The sequence below is a fragment of the Chionomys nivalis genome, chromosome X (assembly GCF_950005125.1).
Source record: "Chionomys nivalis chromosome X, mChiNiv1.1, whole genome shotgun sequence".
Lineage (NCBI taxonomy): Eukaryota > Metazoa > Chordata > Mammalia > Rodentia > Cricetidae > Chionomys > Chionomys nivalis.
In genome coordinates, this window is record NC_080112.1 from 76,040,708 (window position 1) to 76,062,504 (window position 21,797).

Here is a 21,797-nt window from a genome sequence, read left to right on the forward strand (position 1 = left end):
CCTTTACCTCTATAGTGATCATAACCAGGTCTTAGTTCTTCAAGCCCAACCAGTATTTCTCTAAACAAATTGAAATATATATCAAAGTGACCCCTTATGCCACAATGTTATAGAAAATGCCATCCTGCTCATCCCTAGAGTCTTCAAAGTTACTTTTCCCTCAACATCTTTTTTTTTCTCCTCTCACCCGTGTGCAACATGAGTAGCCATCTTTCACTCTCCTGCACTTCCTCCTTTTGCTCCCAGTCTTGTTACACCACCCTTTTCTAACCTGCACTTTCTCTCCAGCCCTGCCCTCCACTCAACCCTAGCTACTCTGCTCTCAAATACAGATAACTTCCTTCTTGTGGCCGAAGACTTCACAATTACTCTAGGACGATGGAGGGCACATTAAGGTTTTTCACTACCTCCCATTCCTAGATCTTTGGATTGGTTCATTGAGGGTATTTTTTCTCAGGAAAAACTCTTATTCTGCTAGCTTTGGTAACAATTTGAGATTGTTAACTTAACTGGTCCCATGGGGTCCCATGATGTCTTGACTGCTTTCCCCAGCTGGTGGCAGAGGCAGGTCCTCTCCTTTATCAGACAAATTTTTAGTAAGGAGAGTTCTTTGCACTCACTAGGGTCCTAAACCTAGCTAGATATAGCACAGTTAGCCTCTATACTCACTCTAATCATACCTATGACATCATTCATCCAAGAGCTCAAACTTGGAGAGTGTGTTTCCTTACTTCAAAGGACACCTGTTATTACCAGGAAATGCATCCTGTGTCCTTGAAGCAGCCCCATTGCCAAATGTTCCACTTTGGGGAAAAGACTGCCTAATCCTGGGTCTGCTGGCTGGCCAAGGGCTAGGATGTGCCCTACTGTCTTTCCCCTTTGACTCCTCTTCTCTCCTTTTCAAACTTATCATAGCATTTAAACAGCTCAGATCCACTAAAGCCAACCTTTGAGAAGCCTACTAGTATCTTAACAACCTAGTACCTCCTCCTCAACTGAAAACCCTTTTCTTCCTCCAAGAAAGTCACTGATACCTTCCAGGCCACTTTCCCCTCTGAAATGTCCTTAGTAAACATGTTCATTTCACCCTCTTATTAAAGAATATTTACAGGATCTCTGTAAACAGTGTAACAACTGTCAAAGGGCCTCTCCATGAGCTTCTATTGGCCTCTACTTTTCCCAACTCATTTATCTATGGAATAACTTACACCTCCCTGATGTAGGTGGGTCTTCTGTTTTGTGTTGATTTCATTGGTTAAATAAAGAAACTGCCTTGGCCCTATAATAGGACAGAAAATTAGGTAGGCAGAGTAAATGGAACAGAATGTTGGGAAGAAGGGAAGTGAGTCAGACGAGATAAAGCTCCGGCCCAACATGGATGTAGGTTAGAATCTTCCTGGTAAGTCACCACCTTGTGGCATCTTCAAAGCAATCTAACTTGCTTCTCCAACTATATTAAGAACTGGATTTCTTTCCAGCCCCTAGAATTTCTCAAACTTTCTGAGGCTCCTTATAACCCTCTCATTCTCAGCCCTTCTGAGTTAATGTATAGGCACTCTCTTTTCCCCAAACATTCTAATTTGAACCCATCAAAAGACCTTCCTTCTTCATTGAGTAACTCTTTATTTTAATTTCTTAAGACCCTCACTTAGTCCTTTACTTATTTGCACACTCCCAGTCATATCTCTATGCCCACTAGACTACACCTTGCTCATTTTTTTTTAAAAAAATCTTGTTTTAATTCTTGTTTCAGTGAGCCCTCTAAAGTCCACATGTGAGATTTCACACAGGCTCATTCTAACCACCCCTACCTCATCAAAACTGTAAGATTGTTTTCATTGGTACCAGTTCTCCTCCATAAGGAAAGTCCCCTCTGACCCTGGGGACCTGAATACAGTAGTTACTAAATAATCTTCCACCAGCACAGGACCTATCTTGATCTGCCTCATCTGCATCCTAGAGGATATGGATTATAACATCCTCCCTAGTCTACAAACTAACCCTGCCCTTTCTCACATCCCTCCCTCTCAGAAAGGATACTGGGTCCTCACTAAACTAGACTGTCTCACTAGCGATTTCCTGAAATCCTTTAATGATGCCATCCACTCATCTCAGACATGATTCTCGGTCCTAACCTAAACCAGACTGTCTCATTCCAGGGTGCCTTAGTTCCCAATCCCATTCACTCACATCCACAGCATACCCCCAGGAAATCCAAGGGGCTTTATAAACACTATAGAGTTACAAACTTGTTCTCCCCCAAACTTTTACCCCTCCAAAAAAACTTTTACTTCTTGAATACCTGTGATGAACTATCTTTAAGAATTTCATCAATCTACATGTCTAGGGGCTAAAGCCTTTATTTTCCAATTGAGGCTCTGTTTATTAGGCATAGCAACATCTTGGGGACAATTTCTAAAGCTTGTCTTTCTTGTTGTCAGTGAAATCCTGAATGTGCCTGACTTTTCATACACTATCCAGCATAGAAGAACTATGCTGCGTGGAGACTGGCAAATATGCTTCACTTGCATGTCCCCATGCATGAGATTCAAATATCACTAGTTAGTTTTATCTTTTCCCCAGATGGCTAGAAACATTTCCCATTAAAACAGACAGGGTCTCGGTGGTAGCCACTGTCCTCATAGAGTGCATTATCATTTGCTTTGAGTTCCCCCAGTCTCTATAATCTGATAAGGCCTAATTTTCATTTCCAGTATGACTAAGAGTGGGTGGAGAGGTGGGTAGTATCTGGGAGAAGTTGGGGGAGGAGAAAATGTGATCAGAACATATTGCATAAAGAAAATTTCCTGTTAAAATCTAATAAATTGTCCTTGACATTCCAGTTGTGTCTGTTCTTAAATTATTTCATTAATGAGAGTAAGGACACAAAGTGAGGGTCCCTATTGCTTTACTATTATATGATGGCTCTGCTGAGACTCCTCAAGATTTCTGGTAACACTTCTTTCCCACTTTTCAATTTTTTTACTAAGTAGAACCTCTTCCTGTACCGCTAGATGGTACCACTATCTCAGTCTCTTCAAAATGCTTCCTCAGAGGCAGACCTGGTGTGTCTAAAGGCTCATTACCTATTTCAATATACCACTGGGGCAAGTGATCAGGGTTGTCACTCACTACCAAGGTAAGTATATCTCGAACCTGTCCTAACCTTTTTGGTATTATCTCCTCATATTGGCTTATAAGAAATAAGAAAAACAGTCAGTTTTCAAAACTGCCTTCAGCCAGTATTGAATGAAATACAAAAAAAGAAAGAAAGAAAGAAAGAAAGAAAGAAAGAAAGAAAGAAAGAAAAAACCAGAAGAAACTAGACCCCTGCTAGCGTTTGTTAGTCTAGGCATTTGTGTCTCCTAACCTGCACTTTGCCAAGCTACCCCACACCCCAAAACTAGAAGTTTAAAATAAAAAATTACTGTAAAGCAAAGGATAACCAAATTGCAGCCCACAGCTCTAGAAAAATGAGGTAACAAGGAGAATCCTAAGAGGGATGTATGGATCACACTGGGAAGGGGAATAGATGAGATCTGGGTAAACTGGAGTTGTAGGTAGGTGGTAGAAGGCAGTTGATAGTGGATGAGAACATGAGGGAACGGTATGGTCGAGCTGGGGGAGCGATGGAGGGGAAAGCAATGAAAGAGATATTTTGATAAAGAGAGTCATTATGGGGTTAGAGAGAAACCTAGTGCTGGGGAAAATCCCAGGAATCCACAAATCCACAAGAAGGTGGCTGGATTGATGTTCCTTTGTAATCAGATTGGTGACTACCCTAACTGTCATCATAGAACCTTCATTCAATAATTGATGGAAGCAGATGCAGAGGTCCACAGTCAAGCACCAGGCCGAGCTCCAGGAGTCTAGTCGAAGAGAGCAAGGAGAGATTATATTAGCGGGGGGAGGAGTCAAGATCAAGATGAGGAAATCTACAGAGAACTGAACCAAGCTCAGAAAAACTCACGAACTCTAGACAGACAGCTGTGGAGCCTGCATAGGATCGAACTAAGCCCTCTGTATATGGAAGGCATTTGTGTAGTTGGGTCTGTTTGAGGGTTCCCTGGCACTGGGACCAGGATCTATCCTTGGTTCACGAATTCACTCTTTGGAGCTTATTCCCTATTGTGGGACGCCCTGCTCACCCTTGATGCAGGGGGAGGGGCTTGTTCCTGCCTCAACTGAATGTACCAGGCTTTGTAGACTCCCCGTGGGAGGCCTTACCCTTTAGGAGGAGTGAATGGGGGTGGGTCAGGGGGAGGGGGGAGGGAGTGGGAGGAAAGATGGGAGGGGAAATTGTGGCTGGTATGTAACATGAAAAAAAATTAAAAAACAAATAGATGAAAGTACAAAAAAGAAAGAAAAATTTTAACTATCAAGCCATAAACATAACAAAGTCATGTACCTGATAAGTTTTAAAATAAGCAGGATGTAAAAGGTCAAGAAGAACCCACACAAAGTTTTTGTTGAGAGAAAGATGCAGAGGCAAATGTAACACTTAGACGATGTGTTAAGTTTGCACCTTCCTCATTACTCAGCCAAAGGAGAAAGGAAGAGGCTTGTGTTATGGATATAAAGACTGTTTTCTGTGCTTTTTTTTTTTTTTTTTTTTTTTGGTTTTTCGAGACAGGGTTTCTCTGTGGTTTTGGAGCCTGTCCTGGAACTAGCTCCTGTAGACCAGGCTGGTTTCGAACTCACAGAGATCCGCCTGCCTCTGCCTCCCGAGTGCTGGGATTAAAGGCGTGCACCACCGGCTGTTTTCTGTGCTTAATCAGCAAACCTGCCACTCTAGACTGATGCACATATTTACACGGTCATGAAATAAACCAACTTTCAAACTGTAGAGTCTCTAGTACTCTTATTATAAAGTGATGACTATTTCTCACATTAACCTAGGGGATTGAGCCTGTCTTAAAGACCATCCCACATTTTTAAGACATTTAAAAAAGTTGTCTGGATCAGATTTTATCAAGTGTTACTCATGTTTCCAAAAGTAACAAGCTGTAAGGTCTATTTCACATGGCTTCATCTGTCCAAAGTGAATATATTTCCACCCGTAGAAGTCCGAAAGGCCTGCTTGCACGAGCCTCTTAGAGATCTCTGATCCTATGTGTAAGAGACCCGTAATGTCTTCTAGATCCCAATGAGAAGCTAGCTCTTTTCCTCTCGCTTTTCTGGGTTCTATGATATAATTTTACAAGTTCTTTCCTCATATTCCCTTGAGATTTTTTCTACAAGACCCAACTCATACTAGACTTTTTTCTTCAGAGAAATTTCAAAGTATGTATGTATGTAATTTATATGTGTGAATGATATGTGTATGTGTGAGTGCAGGCATGTCTGAATGGATGTGTGAGAATAATTTCAGAAGTCAGTTCTCTCCTTGTTTGTGGGCTCTGGGAACTAAACTCAAGTTCTCAGGTTTGCATGGCAAGAACTTTTTCCTGCAGAGCCATCTTGTGGTCCTCGGGGACATATATATATTTTTAAACTATTCTTGGATTGAAGTTATCACTTACCTTGACTCATGTCCTCCCATCTTTACTTCTTTCTTTCATGTCTCAACTTCCTCCTTTTAAAATGCTCTAATCACATACTTTCCTATTTAATCATCACCATGTGCCTTAATTCCCCAGCAGCCTTCATTCCACGTAGAACTAATATCTCTTATTGCCTTATGGCTAATTCATCTCATACCTGTACCAATTCCTTCATTGCCCAAGTTAGTCCTTTCATCCAGCTCCTCCAGGTACCCAGTTTGAAATATCTTGACCTATAAGGGCTTTTCAGCCAATACCTTTCTTTGTGGGAAAGGTAATTACAGCAGGCATAGGTACCAATAGAAGACTACTCACAATGGCTTCTTAGGCTTAACATACTTGATCAAATTAGCCTATGGAACTAGACTAAATCTCAACAGCCCCCAAGGCCCTTCAGGACCAGTTTAATTTACCAAAAACCTCATCTGTAGCATTGCTTACAGTAGTCCAAGGAATACCTGCCTGACCCTGAGACAGAAATGTCATGTATATGTTAATCAAATAAGGATAGTGCAAGGTAAGACTAGAAGAGCAGGGGAGATTTAAGGGAGATAACCTCTGAGGGATTGCTCCTATGGAAGGACACAGGACTGGCTTTCTTCTCTTGGGCTCATTCACTGACATAATTTCTCTCTTTCTCTCTCTTTCTCTCTCTCTCCTCTCAGACTTTTCTTAACCTTCTGGTATTTTCCATATTAAAGGTTATTACGTTCCCGTGGCAGCCTTGCAGGGCCATTGCCATTTTCATTGACATTAGTGCCTGTCTTCCTCAGTCAACAACTTTGCAATCCACGTTGATATTACAGTTAGGCCTTCAACCTTCTGAGATAGTCATTTCCCCCTTCTCAAACATGCTTCTTAAACCTTCTATGTATTGCCTATGGTCTTAAAATACTATGTCATATCAGCAACATCAATAATGTCCCCTTTTGCTAACCCTTCTGAGATCTGAAGAAGCTCCAGAAGGTGATCTTTACCCCTTGTCAATGACTTGACCCTGCTGTTCTATCAGGGAGCAAATTTAGAGATAAAAGGGCTAAAAATAAAAGCAACCCCCCCATACATTTTAACTATCAGCTCCTCACTAGTAAGAACCAGACCATAGTGCCTTATATACAAGCAGGCCCTCATGTTACAGGGTCTTTCTATTTAGCCCTGGGTATCCTGGAACTCTCTATATAGAGGAGGCTGGCTTTGAACTCACAGAGATCTTCCTGCCTCTGCCTCCAGAGTACAGAAATTAAAGTCATATGACTACATCCTGTTTTAAAGTCTACTAATTCTTTTCTTTAAAGACAGGGTTTCATTGTGTAGCCCTGGCTGTCCTGGAACTCTCTGTAGACCAGGCTGGCATCAAACTCACAGAGATCCACCTGCCTCTGCCTACCAAATGCTGGAACTAAAGGTGTGTGCAACCACCACCCTGCTAAGAAGTCTTATAACTCTTAAGGCTCCATGATGCCTTATTCTAAGTGGTTAACTCCCTCAACAACCGATGCTATACAACTTACTACTTAACAAGGGAGTGAGATGCTTGCTTATGTATCCAAATATAGACCCATACAAATGATGTAAGACTAAGTAACTTTGCTTCACTGTATAAAAGAATCCTATTCCCTTTCAGGGGTAGATTTTCTCTCTCACAAACTGCCCACTGTATGTCTATTTCTGCCAATTTAATCAATCTTTTCTGCATCTATTATGGCCTGGTAAGAACATTTACTGGGCCTCTGGATTTTTACTGTCATTCCCAACAAAGCAGTAGGTCAAAATCACTTTAGAATATAAAATAATTAGTATAAAACAAAAATCCATCTTAATTTAAAATAGTTAATATTAAGCTTATGAATATAAAGCAATATACTTTATTATTGACCATTTGAAATTGAGGTAATTTCTGTTTTCATACATAATGAAATGCTCATATATAATTAAAATACACTCAAATAAGATTACTATATGCAATACTTTATATGTGTGGTCTCTCTCATGGACATTATTGTTACTAGGTACCAAGTGCAATGATAGTGCATGCTAGGCATTAAAAAATATTTGTTGGAAATGTGAAAGAATGAGCTTTCTGAAGGTTCCATCTGTAGAACAGTCTAAAACTGATCAATGAAATACTCATATGATACATATTTGTAAAAGTATATCTAGTTTTGTTACTACAGTCCGTACATATTGGTGGTTAACAAGAGATGTTACCTTTCAACAACATGATTTTTTAAAAATTAAGATATGTATATATATATGTGTGTGTGTGTGTGTGTGGTGTGTCTTTGAAAATTTACAGGCAGTTAACAGTTCCTATAGGGGAGGGGGTCACAAGGCACCACATTCCCTAAGAAATTATTGGCAGTTAATCATGGATGAAAAAGGCAGAGATATTTTTACAGTGGTGTAGCCATTCCTAAGTTGTCCGCAGCACCATAGAAAACTCTGTCCATGCTCATGCAAGAAACCCTAATTAAACTCAATTGATGACCAAAACTAAGCAGCTTCATCCACGAAAGCAGAGGAGAGAGTAGATGGGGAAAGGGCATCAGTTGGAGAGGAGCAAGAGAAGGCAATTGAGGTATGATCACAATACATTATGTACATACATGAAGTAAAAAATGTATATATTTTCATCTTTTTAAAAGAGGGGAAAGACCATTAAGAGGAATTTATGTTTCATTCTGCTCATGAGTTATACTTAGCCATATAAATTCAATAAACCTGTATTTAACTTTGATAAGTATATATGCCACTATAATTAAGATGTTCTTTATTTTTCTGATATATTATTGATATAACTCTGTAAAACGTAGCCTACATAACTGATACATTAGCTTGTCTTCTGTGGTTTTACATTCTGATGCAAACATTAAAAGTATATGCAGATATTTTCACTGCCTTTTGATATTCTCCAGTCTGACAAATAATCCAAACATCTTAATGGACATAAATAGTTCTCTGTATTAGCCCGTAGTACATAAACTGCTTCAAAGATTTCACTATTACATTAAAGCATTAGCACTTATCACATTGTAAATTGATTAAATTCCCATACTGAAGTCAAAAGTAAAACTATAAATAACAATCGCTATCTACAATGTCTGTAATTCTTCGAATAGAATTCCTCAACTAACTTGCTTTCATGTTTTAAAAGTTAGTTCTGAAGATTTCTACAAAGATTAGTGTAATGATATTTTGTTTGTAATCTAACATATAAAGCCTGCCTAATGATCAGAGAAGCAGAACAGCCAGGCACTAGCTCTAACCTCAACCTCAGATCGAAAGGGCATTCCTTTCTTCACGAATACTCAAGACTGAATATTTGCTCTATAAAACCTCAGACTGCATCCTCAGACTGCATCTGAGCTCCTGTTTCCTCCTGCCTAATATTTCTTTCTCTGCTCAGTTGGAGACTCCTGTCTACATCTCCCTAGTGCTGGGATTAAAGGCGTGGGATCCCAAAATCTGGGATCACCTTTGTGTGCGCTCTGTTTCTCTTTTACACAGATTGAATCTCGTGTATCCCAGCGTGGTCTTGAACTCACAGAGATCAATCTGCCTCTGTCTGCCAAGTACTGGAACTAAATGTATATGCCACCACTGCCTGGTCTCTATGGCTAACTGTGGCTTAGCTCTGCACTCGAATCTTCAGGTAAACTTCGTTAGATTACAAACAAAGTATCACTACAGAATAGCAAGATTATCTTTCATGCTGTTGATGCTAAACTCCTTCGAGGAATATTTTAACAGTATTCTGTCTTGCAAGTGATAAAACATAATACTGAATTGTTAGTGATTTTACAGTAATATTTAGGTTCATTCGATCTGATTATAAGATAAACACACATCTAATTCTACTTTAACAAACCTTGAATGTGCTGAAAGGACCCATCATCAGCTTTTATCGTAAGGACCTCTCCAGGGTTAACTTGAACGATTACAATCTAGAAATAGATAATTATTTAATGACACACTTTTTTTAATATATGGAAAAAGACATTATTATTTTTTGAATAATATTCAGGCTCCCTAATTATGGGGATTTCAAAATGCTCAAGGAGAAGAATACAATTGGATTAATGGGCACTTGGGAGAAATTCAATACCCCTTAGTAAGAACAGGTTACTCCTCCACCAAAGTAAAGCTTAATAAGGTCATAGAAAACAGGTGCATTGAGGCGGAAAGACATTATTCTCTTCTGCATCTACTCCCAGAACAAAAACTCTACAAATAAATAAACAAAATCCCAGAAAATAATATTTATCTAAAGGTAGAATTCAGACATACTTGAGTCCAGTATTGGGGACAAGAAGGCCAGGTATTATATATCTTGGGTTGATTCATGGTGTGTGAATAATTAGGATATGCTGCCATGGCATTGGGGTCCAGAATGTAATTCTCCATCTAAAAAATGTAATTTTGATTACAATTACATTTTTTTCAGTTTTAGAAATAAAACTTTTTATTATACACTAATAATAAAAATGAACACAATTTTGATATTTTCATGTATGCATATATCTCACTCATTTCTGTCCATGATGTTATGCTAAATAACCATGTTTGCTTTTATTTTAATGCAAGAGACAAAACATCCATCATCTTTTTACATTGTATGCTAGGTTAGGCCATCTATTGAATCTACTAAAGGGGCAAATTCTAAATCTGAATTATACTTTTTAATTTCTAGAAACCAATCTTATTCATAGAAGTTATTGCTACTCAAATACAATACTTCATTAGTTCTATTAGATAACTGAACTCCTAACTGAATGAGTATGAAGGAACATTAATCTTCAATAGACTCGCAATTTCAAAAGATACACCCTATGAAACTATAGGTAGTAGAAACTTTACTATATAGGACTAGGCCTTTTAAGTTGTGGAAAAGAGTATAAAAAAGCAGCTAAATTAATTCAAAAGAAAATTTTATGTAGGATAAGCTAGTATTGAATGTCTGAAGTGATTTTCAAAAGACCCACAAGGAAAATAACCAATGCTGAAAAGACAAAAACAACAATAAAAACCTTCCCGAGTAAGTGACCATAAAAGTGACAAATAATCTAAATGAAAACCAACGTCAGATTTCATAACATTTAAACCAGTTATAGTGCAAATAAAAAGAAGAAAAACTTCTCTTACAGGGTACATGGGATCTCCATTGATAATTGGCACTGCCGGAGGTATTTCAGAAAGAAAAGGTGCAAGTTGATGTTCCATTGAGTCTAAAAGGATTGACTGTCACATTAATTGATACTTCTAAAACAAACAAATAAACAGAAACTTAAAGATTAATTAAATGTAGTCATAAATCACGTTTTTAAACGGCAAAACATGACAAGACACTTCTGAGAAAATCCATCTTAATTTTCCTTTCTAGGAATGTCTGACTTAAGCAGAATTACATAAAAACATCATTTATAGTCATTATTGATCTTCATAAATGACAGAAACAAGTGTGGAGTTGGCGGTTTCAGCTTGATTGTGTATTCTTTGTTCACGTGAAGACAAATAAAGATAGCTCATTAAACAACATGAATAAGGATTTGTTAAATAAGTCATTGTCTATTTGATCTACTTACATCCGGTTCAACCAACTGATTTCCAATTTATGACATTAGTTATAAGTAAGATTATATATTGTAAAAATAGCTGTAAAAACTAATTGGTTCCCATTTATTATGTTAGAAATACAGAAATTTGTCTTAGTTGTCTTGAACACTAAACCAAGCAGCTCAAATCTAACATAAAATTTTAAGCTAAGTAATTTGAAAAGGTAACTTTTGGAATCATGAAGAAATCTGGATTGTATCTATCAGGAGAAAACACACATTTTTTTTTAAAGTTTGAGGGATAGTGAAAAAAGTCACCCCTTTAAGAGCCTAAAATGGCTCCTCAGGAGTGCCAAGCAACTTACATTATTCTAAATACCTTTTGTAATCAATGTATTGGCTCATTTTAGAGCAAAACTCATTGCTTTGTGACCTATTCTGATGGCTAGATTGATCAACTTTCAATATCATTTAAAAGCAGAATCTAACTCTTTCTCTCCCTCTCCTTCCTCACCTCCAACCCTCCTCTTTCTTACTCCCTTCTTCCCCCTCCTATATCTCTTCCTCTCTTTTCTCTGCTTCTTTCCTTTCTTTACCTCCCCTATTCTCTATCTCCTCTCTCTCCCTCTCGTCTCTCTTCCTTTCTCTCCTTTCTTCTCATCTTTCCTCTCTCTGTATCTTCTTTCTCTCCCTCTCCCTTTTTCCTTTCTCTCCTCCTCTTTCCTTCTCTTTCTGCCTTTCTCTACTCCTCTTCTTTTTTACTCCCCAGTATATCAAATTTCATCAGAACTTCCAATCATTTGTGCACAATCATCTTAAATTGATAACATTTATTATGTCACCTCTGCTAGAATTTTTTGGTTTGTGGATGTCATCTATATGCCAACAGATTCACAGTGGACAGACTGAGAGAGAGAGAACTAACTACTCTTCAGTACAAATTGACAAAGGAGCTTTATTTGTTCTGAAATTATAAATGGTATCATATTCTCTAAAATAGAAACATCTGAAAATTCTTTTCTCATAACAAACATTACATCGATCCAATTCCCTTTTTGGATTTTTGAACCTTTTAAGTCTTATAAATTAAGTTCTCTCTATTAGGTAAGGTATTCAGTTCTCTTTTATAGCATGGGTAGTGACTTGTGTTTTTCCCTATAACTTTAAAATTAATTTCATAATCAAAAATTAACTATTAAACTCGGTTAGATCTTCAATTTCTTAAAGATAGTATGACTGGGATCTGGAGAGATAGCTCAGAGCTTAGAAGCACTGGCTACTCTTCCAGAGGACCTCGGTTCAATTCCCAGCACCCACATGGCAGCTCCAACCTTCTGTAACTCCAGATCCAAGTGATCCTGTGCTTTCTTCCGGCCTCCATGGGCACTAGGCCAGCACATAGTGTACATATATACATATAGACAAAATATTAACACACACATAAAATGAAATGTTAGTGAAAATTTAAGATACTATGACTATATAACCACCACCAAAATTTAAGCACAATAATAACACAGTTATTTAAATGAGGATACACTTATCCTTTTTAGCATACTCAAAATATCAACAAAGTGTAAAAGCTCTAGGACTGAACTTCCACAGTTATATAAGTATTATTACAAACACAAGTCAGCTAAAGGAATAAGAACACATACCCTTTCTATCAATAACATAGTTTAACAACTGTTTTAAATACAGCTTCCATCCATTAGGTACAAGTAAGATAAATAAGTACACAATGAAGGACAATTTGACAAAGGCTTGGTTGCCAAGGATTTTTTTTCTCATGTAGAGAATTTCTAGGGTTGCTTCATTAAATACCTCTCACCCAACATAGTCTATTTTCCACCTCATTAACTAGGTCAATTAACTACTCTATAAGGTGAAGTACCTTTTTCAATGAAGCTTTAATAGTTTTGCTTTTCCGGCTCTTGAAGGTTCCTGAAAAAAATCCTATGCTTTCATTTTTATGTTCAATTTTCATCACAAATTTATCATTATTCTGCTACCACTTTGTGCTATAATTGGCCTATGAATGTAATGCGTTAACTGCAAGAGCTCTAAAGAAGAAAAATGCTGGGAGTGGCATTTGTGCAACTACAAATCCCCTGAAATTCATTTCAATAAATTGACTGCGTATGAACAAAATTCATTAACTGTGATTGAAAAGAGGAATGGCAAACCACAGAGGAACAATAGGCTTTTTAGAAACAAAAAGCTTTAGAAATTTATGAGAAAATGTTAAAATAGACACATTAAGGCTTCTTAACTGATTTTATACATTTAATTTCAAGGTGGTTCTAGATTCAAGCATTTTCAAACTCAGAAGTTCAGAAACAATTACATTTTAAAAGTGCAGATGCTCTATTGCATGTTGTAATATGGGATTTTTTTTTACTTTTCACTGCATAAATATTGAAGCTAAATTATGTAACTTGACACACTTACCATAAATATCAAATGCAGCAAAGGGAAGGATCACAAGGAAGTACTCTGCCTTGGTAATTGCTACAGTTCAATTCAATGAATGATTCGATAGAAACATTCACTGTTATTTTATTGTAAAGAAATAAAGATATTTAAAATAGGCAACTTTGACATCTGAATCTGTGTCTACTACAACAAGTAGAATGCTTCAGATGTCGTTTATGAACACTTTATTCTAGGCCATGTGTGAGTAATTTCAAAAGGGGTACATGAACCTTAGATATTATTTTCAATTTTTGTTGAAAAGCAGAAAAGTGTGTAGCATACTTAGAAACTGGTGCTTGTAAATACTGGCTGCCATGACTGGAAAGACATTATTTCAAAAGATATTTTTAGAGTTTTTTTTCTTGCCCCAGGTTTTCAGTTTAAATTTATCTTTTGACTTTACATAAAGCACACTGTGTATTTCTTTGATATGCATATTAACCATGCAGGGAACTGGTAGAGCTTACTCAATCTCAGTGGAAGAGAAAAAATGATGCTATTATTTTAGTAGTTTTGTTTCATGTCAAAGAAGGTAGGGTGCATTGTTTTATAGCAATGTCTGATGGTCAAAAGACCTGGGGTCAAATTCTTGCTTTGCCCCTTATTAGGCAAGTTCTGTTTTGTTTGTATTCTATACAGCTGAGTGCTTAGCAGGCACTTTAGAAATGTTGAATGAAGGCTGGACGTTTTTACCTGCAAATACCTTCCTCTAATAGGCAATCACTGGAAAATAGCCCCAATTACAACGTTTTCAAAATTAAATGCTCTATTTCCAAAGAAAAAAAGCGTTTGCTAAATAATACAGTTTAATATATAAATGAATTATTACCGTGAGGATCACTAGTTTCTCCTATGCATAACATGAACAGATGGGCAAGCTTCAAATTAAAAAAAGGTTAATTACCAATTTAGAGATAAAACCATTTCTGTAGCAATCACTCAAGGTATTTGCTATTTTACATAGCTAATATCAGAGAAAACTATTTACATCAAAAAGCAAAGTTCTCTAATATTACCTATTGAAAGTGAATTCCAACTGCATTTTCTCATGGATACAACAGTTGGATCAGGAAACGTACTCTGATGATGGTAACCTCAGGAATGATGCAAAATTACTAATATCTTTAGGTCTTCACCAAATAAGGCCAAAAGGGTCAATCAACATCAGATGACATAGCCGGATCTTATCTCCAGGCTCCTTTCAAGTCAACCCTAGTTGTCCCTGTTTCGAAAGACCAGTTTAATTCTGAAGGTGAGGTTGAAGTCCACACCCAATGTAAGGCAATATTTACTAGATAGTCTCTGTTAAATGTCACCATTAGAAATACATAGCATTTTGATTGACATATCAAATTTATACATCATATTTATACTTATGAGGTACAATGGGATGCTTTAATTAGTATATTAAATCAGCTCCTAGGAACTAGTATGACCATTACTTTAAACTTTTATCATTTTTATGAGGAATACCCTCATATTCTTTCTATTTTGAGATACATAATACAATATTATTTATTGTATTCATCCTGCTGTACACCATATTATTAACTCACAAAGACATAGGCTTATTTTGCCACAAATGACTTCTCAGAATATTGCAAGAAGTTTAATTGAATAAAACAAACAAAAAGGGGTTGGTAAGATGGCACCATGGGTAACATGCCTGTAGTGCAAACAGGAGGACCTGAGGTCAGAATCACAGCTTCCATGTAAAGGCCAGGCACAAAAGTACATGCTTAGGATCCCAGAACTTTGAGAATGAGTGGGTGGATTCCTGGGGCTTATTTGCTAGCCAATCTATCAATCAGGAAGCTGCAGGTTCAAACATAGAACCAATCTCAAAAAAAAAAAAAAAAGATGGAGAGAGTTTGAGAAAGTAACATTGACCTCTGGTCTGCATATGTACCTTATTGTGTATGAGTGCACTTACATACACTTACACATAGACACATACAAGAAGACAAATATTAAAAATAGCTGAAACAGTAATAATAACAGAAAATTCTAAGTATTATTCACACATAAAGCCATATAATCCTTACAATAGCACATGAAGCAGGCTTTTTACTATACTGTATTAGTGCTGAGTATCTAACATGATTATCATAATGTCTGATAATGTGTGGAACCAGATTTTTCTACTGTCATCCATCCATCTGCCTGGAAGTTTCAATGCTTAAATTCTTTTGAGGAAGGACATTTAGTTGTGTTATTCTTTGGCTGCCTCCTCCTCTTCCTATCTTGCTCCTCCTTTGCAGGGCTGAGGGTCAAAGCTGGGGTCTTATACATATTGAGCAAGTGGTCTACCATTGAGCTACATTCCCAGCTCAGACAAAGGGCACATAGTGTAAGAATTTCATGACTTCTCAATCTTGTTCCACCCACATAATCTGGTGACCAAAACAGAATTGACTCAAGATTAGTTACTTTTCAGTTTATCCTCTAACCCAATTTATCTTGCAACCTATAATCTCTATATTTATTACTTAATCCATACACATAACACTGCAGTCTTAACTTTGGATTTTCACTCTTGCATAGTCCCCATTCAAACTGCTTTCCAATCTGCAGGTTTTAGAGGGGAAAATACCATATCCTCATGTATTAATAAAGAGAAATGCTGGTAATACATTTAAAACAAAGTATTAAATTTACAAAGGAATGTTCATGTGGCAGATAAATATCATCTACCTGCTTACCTAAAAGTTTCTTTTGTAAAATTAAAAGGATGATTTATTTATTCTAGTTTATTTATATGAGTGTTTTGTCTCTGTGTATGTACATCCACTGCATGTGTGCCTCGTGCTCACAGAGATCAGAAGATAGGGAAGATCCCCTATATCTGGAGTTTTGGATGGTGGTGAGCTCCCATGTAGGTGATGGGAATTGAACCTAGGTCCTCTGCAAGCACAGGTGCTCTTAACTGCTGAACTATTTCTCCCACTTTATTTAGAAGTTCCTTAGGAATTCCCATGTCTTATGGCCTTCGCATTAATGAAGTCAGAGCAGCCAAATGGTTCGTGAGGACCTCACTATGCCTCAACTGTAGTGAGGAGCTATTGACAGTTGAGAGTTTCTGAGGGGAGGGCAGAGAGTTTTCCTTTTTCTTTGAATATTTGGCCACTGGCTACTGGTTGATCCCACACCCATGTGCTTTCTAGTAGTACTGGTTTGGACTCATTTTATTATAAAACAAAAGAAAAGAAAGAACATTGTAAGGAGTAGGAGGGGATTGTGGACAGTTAGAATGGAGCAGGGGTTGGTTGTGATCAAAATACACTGCATACAAGTATAAATTCCTCCAAGAATAAAAAAAATATAAATTTAAAAATTCTAGTGTCTTAATATTCTTTCAGTATACTTTAACTTAATTCACTTCCCCCCTTAAGCACTAGCATTCAAAATTCAAGAAGGATTTTAACTTTCCAAGGTTACTAATTACTATTTTGTGGTATTATTTATTTGTTAAAATCACCAAAGTTTCAGATTAATGAACCTACACACACTCAGCACAAACCTATTTGTTAAATGGGGTCACTTCTATAAAGCAAAATGCTAAACTGAGTACAGTAAAACATAAAATACATAATAATGATGATAACTTCCTGAATTAGTAAGAAAAGGGAGAGATCAATGGTACTTGAAATGATAGCTAAGTGATTCTTGAAGTGAACTATGAACTATATTAACAAAACTCAAAGACTTCTTATTATCTTTCAGTTGTTCAATTAAGTTAGGCTACATACACATATGAAATATATATCCAGTAAAACATAGTTTGTGATTAAAATATATATGTATATAGACAATACACAGTAGACATAATGACAAAACATGAGAATATTAAATGGTCTAACCTTTTATATAATGAACCTTGAGACAAGATATTTCAACCCCATGAATAGCTTATAATTAAAACTCTCATCTTAATTTTTTCATTAGAGGACTATTATCAACTATTTATTTGCTTCTGTATTAGTAATTATATAAATGTTCACCACAGTCCCCAGTGGAGTCTACAGTAATCCTTGGAAAATTTGGAAGATCAATGGCACAGGATCAAGTCAGACATAGGCCAAATACACACACACACACACACCACCACCACCACCACCACCACTACCACCACCATCACTACCATCATTATTCTAAAGTTTTCTAAAATTACTTAGCTCTAGAAACACATATTTATAATATTGGAATAATTACGGGTTAGCCAGTAGAATTGATAAAAACACATTCTGTGAAAAAGCACAAAATTAGTTAGGAATATATTAGTAATATCAATGAGATGTTTGCCTAAAATGGACACAAGAGGTAGTGCTGGAAAATAAATATTTAAACATTTGAAATTACTGCATTGTAGGGAATGAAAATTTTTATAGTTGGAAATATAGTATTTGGGCATGGTAGTGCACTCCTGCAATCCTGGAACTCAGGGTGCCGAGACAGAAGAATCATATCTGAGGCCAGCCTTAACTATACAGGGAGACATTGTCTCAAGGAAAATCAGGAACTTAGTATGTTATTATTACTTTACAAGGAGGAAAACAAAAAATTAAAGGTAACACTCAATTTTCTGTTTAATAATATCTGCACAGAATACATTTGGAAAAGATATTGATTATAAATTTAAATATCATTGGAGAACTTTCCATGAATCAGTTGTTAACCAAAAGACACAGCACTTGAGCACACTATATTGCTTTTCAATAAAATGCAGAGAAACAACTCTTCAGATGAGATAGAAAAATGATTGGTAATATCAGTGCTTAAGTATTTTAGGAATTCATAAAGACTGTCTTTTAAAGCTAGAATTTTAGGATAGGAAGATAAAGAATGGCAGTGGTGCATGTCTGTAATGCCAGCTACATGAGAGGTTGAGAAAGAATGGTTACAGGTTTGAGGGTAGTATGGCAAATAAAAATACCCACATACAACTCCTTCAAAACACCAAACAATCCCCAAACCAAAAACAAATTAAAATAAACTAAGGAACTTCCAAAGAGACAAAAAACTATTGCAGCATGCATCCAGCAGCAACTAGTACTTTTGGGGGCATAAACATATACATAGAAAATAGACTGGACACAAATATAATTGGATTTTACGAGTGCCTGACTCTGGTTGTGTGGCATGAGAAGTGACTTATATTTTTTAAAATTATTTTCCTATTTCACTTTTAAATTTTAAGCACAAGCATAAAAGGAGAAAAGGAGAGAGCAAACCTAGGAAAAATGTGCATTTCTACAACATGCACTGAAATACCAAAATCAAGACCCCTCTTGGTACTTTTCTATCCCCAATTCATGGGTGTGTGTGCTGTGGGGAGGAAACTCAAGTTAAAATATGATTTTAAAGACAAATATAAGTAAGAATCGATAGATCACTCAAGTAGAGGAGAATATATAAGGAATTTTATGCTGAATGCTTATGGGAATGTAGCATATTAATAATATAGCATAAGCTGGAGAGGCTAGAGAAATATTTAAAATATTGATCAATTTTTGATTATTAATGAAAACCAAGGATTATGAAATGTCATTCTGGTGTTTGGAGGCCTATTATAAAAATCAGATATATTCTTCACAAAACATCTTTTGGTGTCACTGCGAGGCTTGGACTATGAAATGGATGGTCATTGGACTGCCCTAGAATGGCATTTTTAACTCTGAAGTTTCTTCATTAAGAAATCTTTATGTTACATTTTAAAGATAATGCCTCCAATAAAAGTCAAAACTGCAAATGTCAGTCATAATTGAGAAACTATGTCTAGCTTTGGCAATGATCAGTAGGGTCATGTGTTGTGTGTGTGCTTCCTGAACGGACTCAAGAGTCTGGATTTGAATGTTGTCTCCGTTTGACAAAATAAATGGTCCTTTTTGGTAAAAGAATTTTAAAGAATTAAGATGTCTAAAATTATTAGAGTAAGATCCCTGTGAATATTTATTTTGCAAGACATTCCTGTTTAAAATTATTAAAATAGCAATACCCCAGTGAATTTCCTATATTGCAGAATACCGTAACCTTCTCATCACAGAAGAACAAGATGTTAGCATTAAAAGGTTGATTTTCAAAATGTTCCTTATTCTTTAATTTTAGATAATCTACTAAATTTATGCTCTCAAACTATCATTGAGCATCAAATTATGCTTAATGACCATCAAAGTGTTGCCAAAATAGAATATCTTAAACTGTACATTTCAAAAATTTGAGCTTTTACATAGTTGAATTACTTTTAATTGTTGAATCTTTTAAGCAGAAAAGTCACTCACTCGCTTTTAGCAAAGTAACAAAGTATTGTAATAAGTTTAAATCTTTTAGCTTATTTAATTCATTAACGTAATTATGACAGAATGAGAATTTGTGATAAAACTGTTTTCGTTTGAGATGAAAATATTGGTGATAGTGTCAAATTCTAATTCTAAATCACAGCAAAACAAAGGAAAGCAAACAAAACTGATTGAACACACAAACCTGTTGAGTGAAGATTTGAGAGTCTGTGAAAGCTAACAAGTCAAAACAGTAGATCATTATAAATTTACTTTTCCTCGAGTATTTCCAGAATAAATTTCATTATGAACTACAATTGCAATTTATAACACAGTTCATAGAAAGGAAATTGAGATCTCATTTTCTTGGTCAACCTTTTTTTACTGGACTAGAGCATAAGGAGTTTTGCCTAGAGCTTAAAACTGGATTTGAGGTCCTAGACGTCAGGGATTGTATTAATGGGCAGAGCAATTTAAAACAAGAAGTGATACTGGTTTTACAGTCAGTGTTTTAATGGCCTAAAAAGTCAGTGCAGTAAAAGGTATTTAGTCCCCTGCTAAATAAAATCTGGCACTCAGCAGTGATGAGCTGCATGGAGTTACATCGGACTGGAAAAATTTCAACACAGGCTCTCTTTGAGGTGGACATAAAAGCAGGTGGGAAAAATTTACCTAATGCTATGCTTTGCAATTCTATCATTCAGGTTTCTACTTACTGTTGAATGAAAAAGTCGTTATTAGGAACTTCTCAAATAAAAATATTCTCATGAAACAAGTTATCTTTAATTTGCCACACTTCATGACCATTTTATGCCTTGATGAATGATTAAAGTTAACATAACTTGTGGAGAAAGACATGAGCACAAGTTTTTGAGAACTAATTTTCTATTCTTTCCAGAACAACAAAAAAATGTAATGCAACAAATTCTGTAAAAATAAATTAATAATTGTTGTGCTCATTTACAAAAATAAACCATGAAAGCTCCCTGGTATTTCTGTTACCCACTCTATACAGCACAGCTATTACTTTAAGAATCGTATTTCAAGTATATTCATTATGTGGAATGTCAAAGGAGGGGGTGGAGTGCGCCAGGGAACTTTGGTGCAGGGAACTTTGGTGCGCAGAGCCCAGCCCTGAGGTAGCATAAAGGTTGATTTCTTCTTTTCAGGTGTTGAAGTTTTGAATCAATGTTTTAAGTTTCTTGATCTTTTTTTAATCTGTCAGAATACTGAGAAAATAATTACTAATTTCTTAAATGAATCCAGCATCAACAAAGGCCTTTGAAAATAATTAATTTGTTCTTGTGTTAAATAGACCAAATTCCGGATGACGAATTTCCAACATTTACCACCAGGAAGGTGCCAGACAACTTGATTCTGAGTATTTCGCAGGGCACCTCACTCAAGCAAGCAAGCAAGCAATAATTGCAACAATAATAAAATAGGTAGAAAACGCAAGGACATTACCAGTTAGTTTACTTTTAAGCTTTGCAAAAGTTTACATCCACGAAAATAACGATACCCTTAAGGCGCGACACAAAAGTTGCAAATATAAAACAAAACAAAACACTAATGATTTCAAAACAGTCTCTCCACCCTAAGCCATAAATACTTATCCCTTAGGTGTCTAAATAAATGATGCCCAGCGCAGGACAATCCTCAAGGAATCTAAATTTCTCCCATCAGTAAAGTAAGTGCCTAGTTCACTTACCAGTCAATGTATAACGAAAAAGAAAAGAAAAAAAATCACTGGAGAGAATTAGACAAGATTTTCTGCAAAGCGTTCACACAGGGTAGGAGCTCCAAATTCTGTGACTAATTGCACATAGAAAAGTATAGTTGCTGCAAAGTCAAGGAGCATAGCTAAGCAGAGACAAAAATTCTTCAAAAGCGTCACTCTTCCTTCAGATACTTCTCGATCTGATTTCCGATAGCAAGAGATTCAGCAACAG

General features: G+C 36.3%; 1 protein-coding gene across 1 annotated transcript in view; it reads right to left on the minus strand.

Annotated features, from left to right (window-relative positions):
* The window catches only part of LOC130867753 (fibronectin type III domain containing protein 3C1-like), a 61,842-nt gene extending 40,256 nt beyond the window's left edge, over positions 1–21,586 (minus strand). Inside the window, exons 1-4 of the mRNA XM_057759906.1 lie at positions 21,557–21,586; positions 10,686–10,802; positions 9,831–9,947; positions 9,412–9,487 (exon numbers count right to left, since the gene is read on the minus strand). Of these exons, the coding sequence (XP_057615889.1) occupies positions 9,412–9,487; positions 9,831–9,947; positions 10,686–10,763 (271 nt within the window). The 5' untranslated portion in view covers positions 10,764–10,802; positions 21,557–21,586. The remainder of the gene's footprint in view (positions 1–9,411; positions 9,488–9,830; positions 9,948–10,685; positions 10,803–21,556) is intronic.
* Positions 21,587–21,797: the final 211 nt, after the last annotated feature.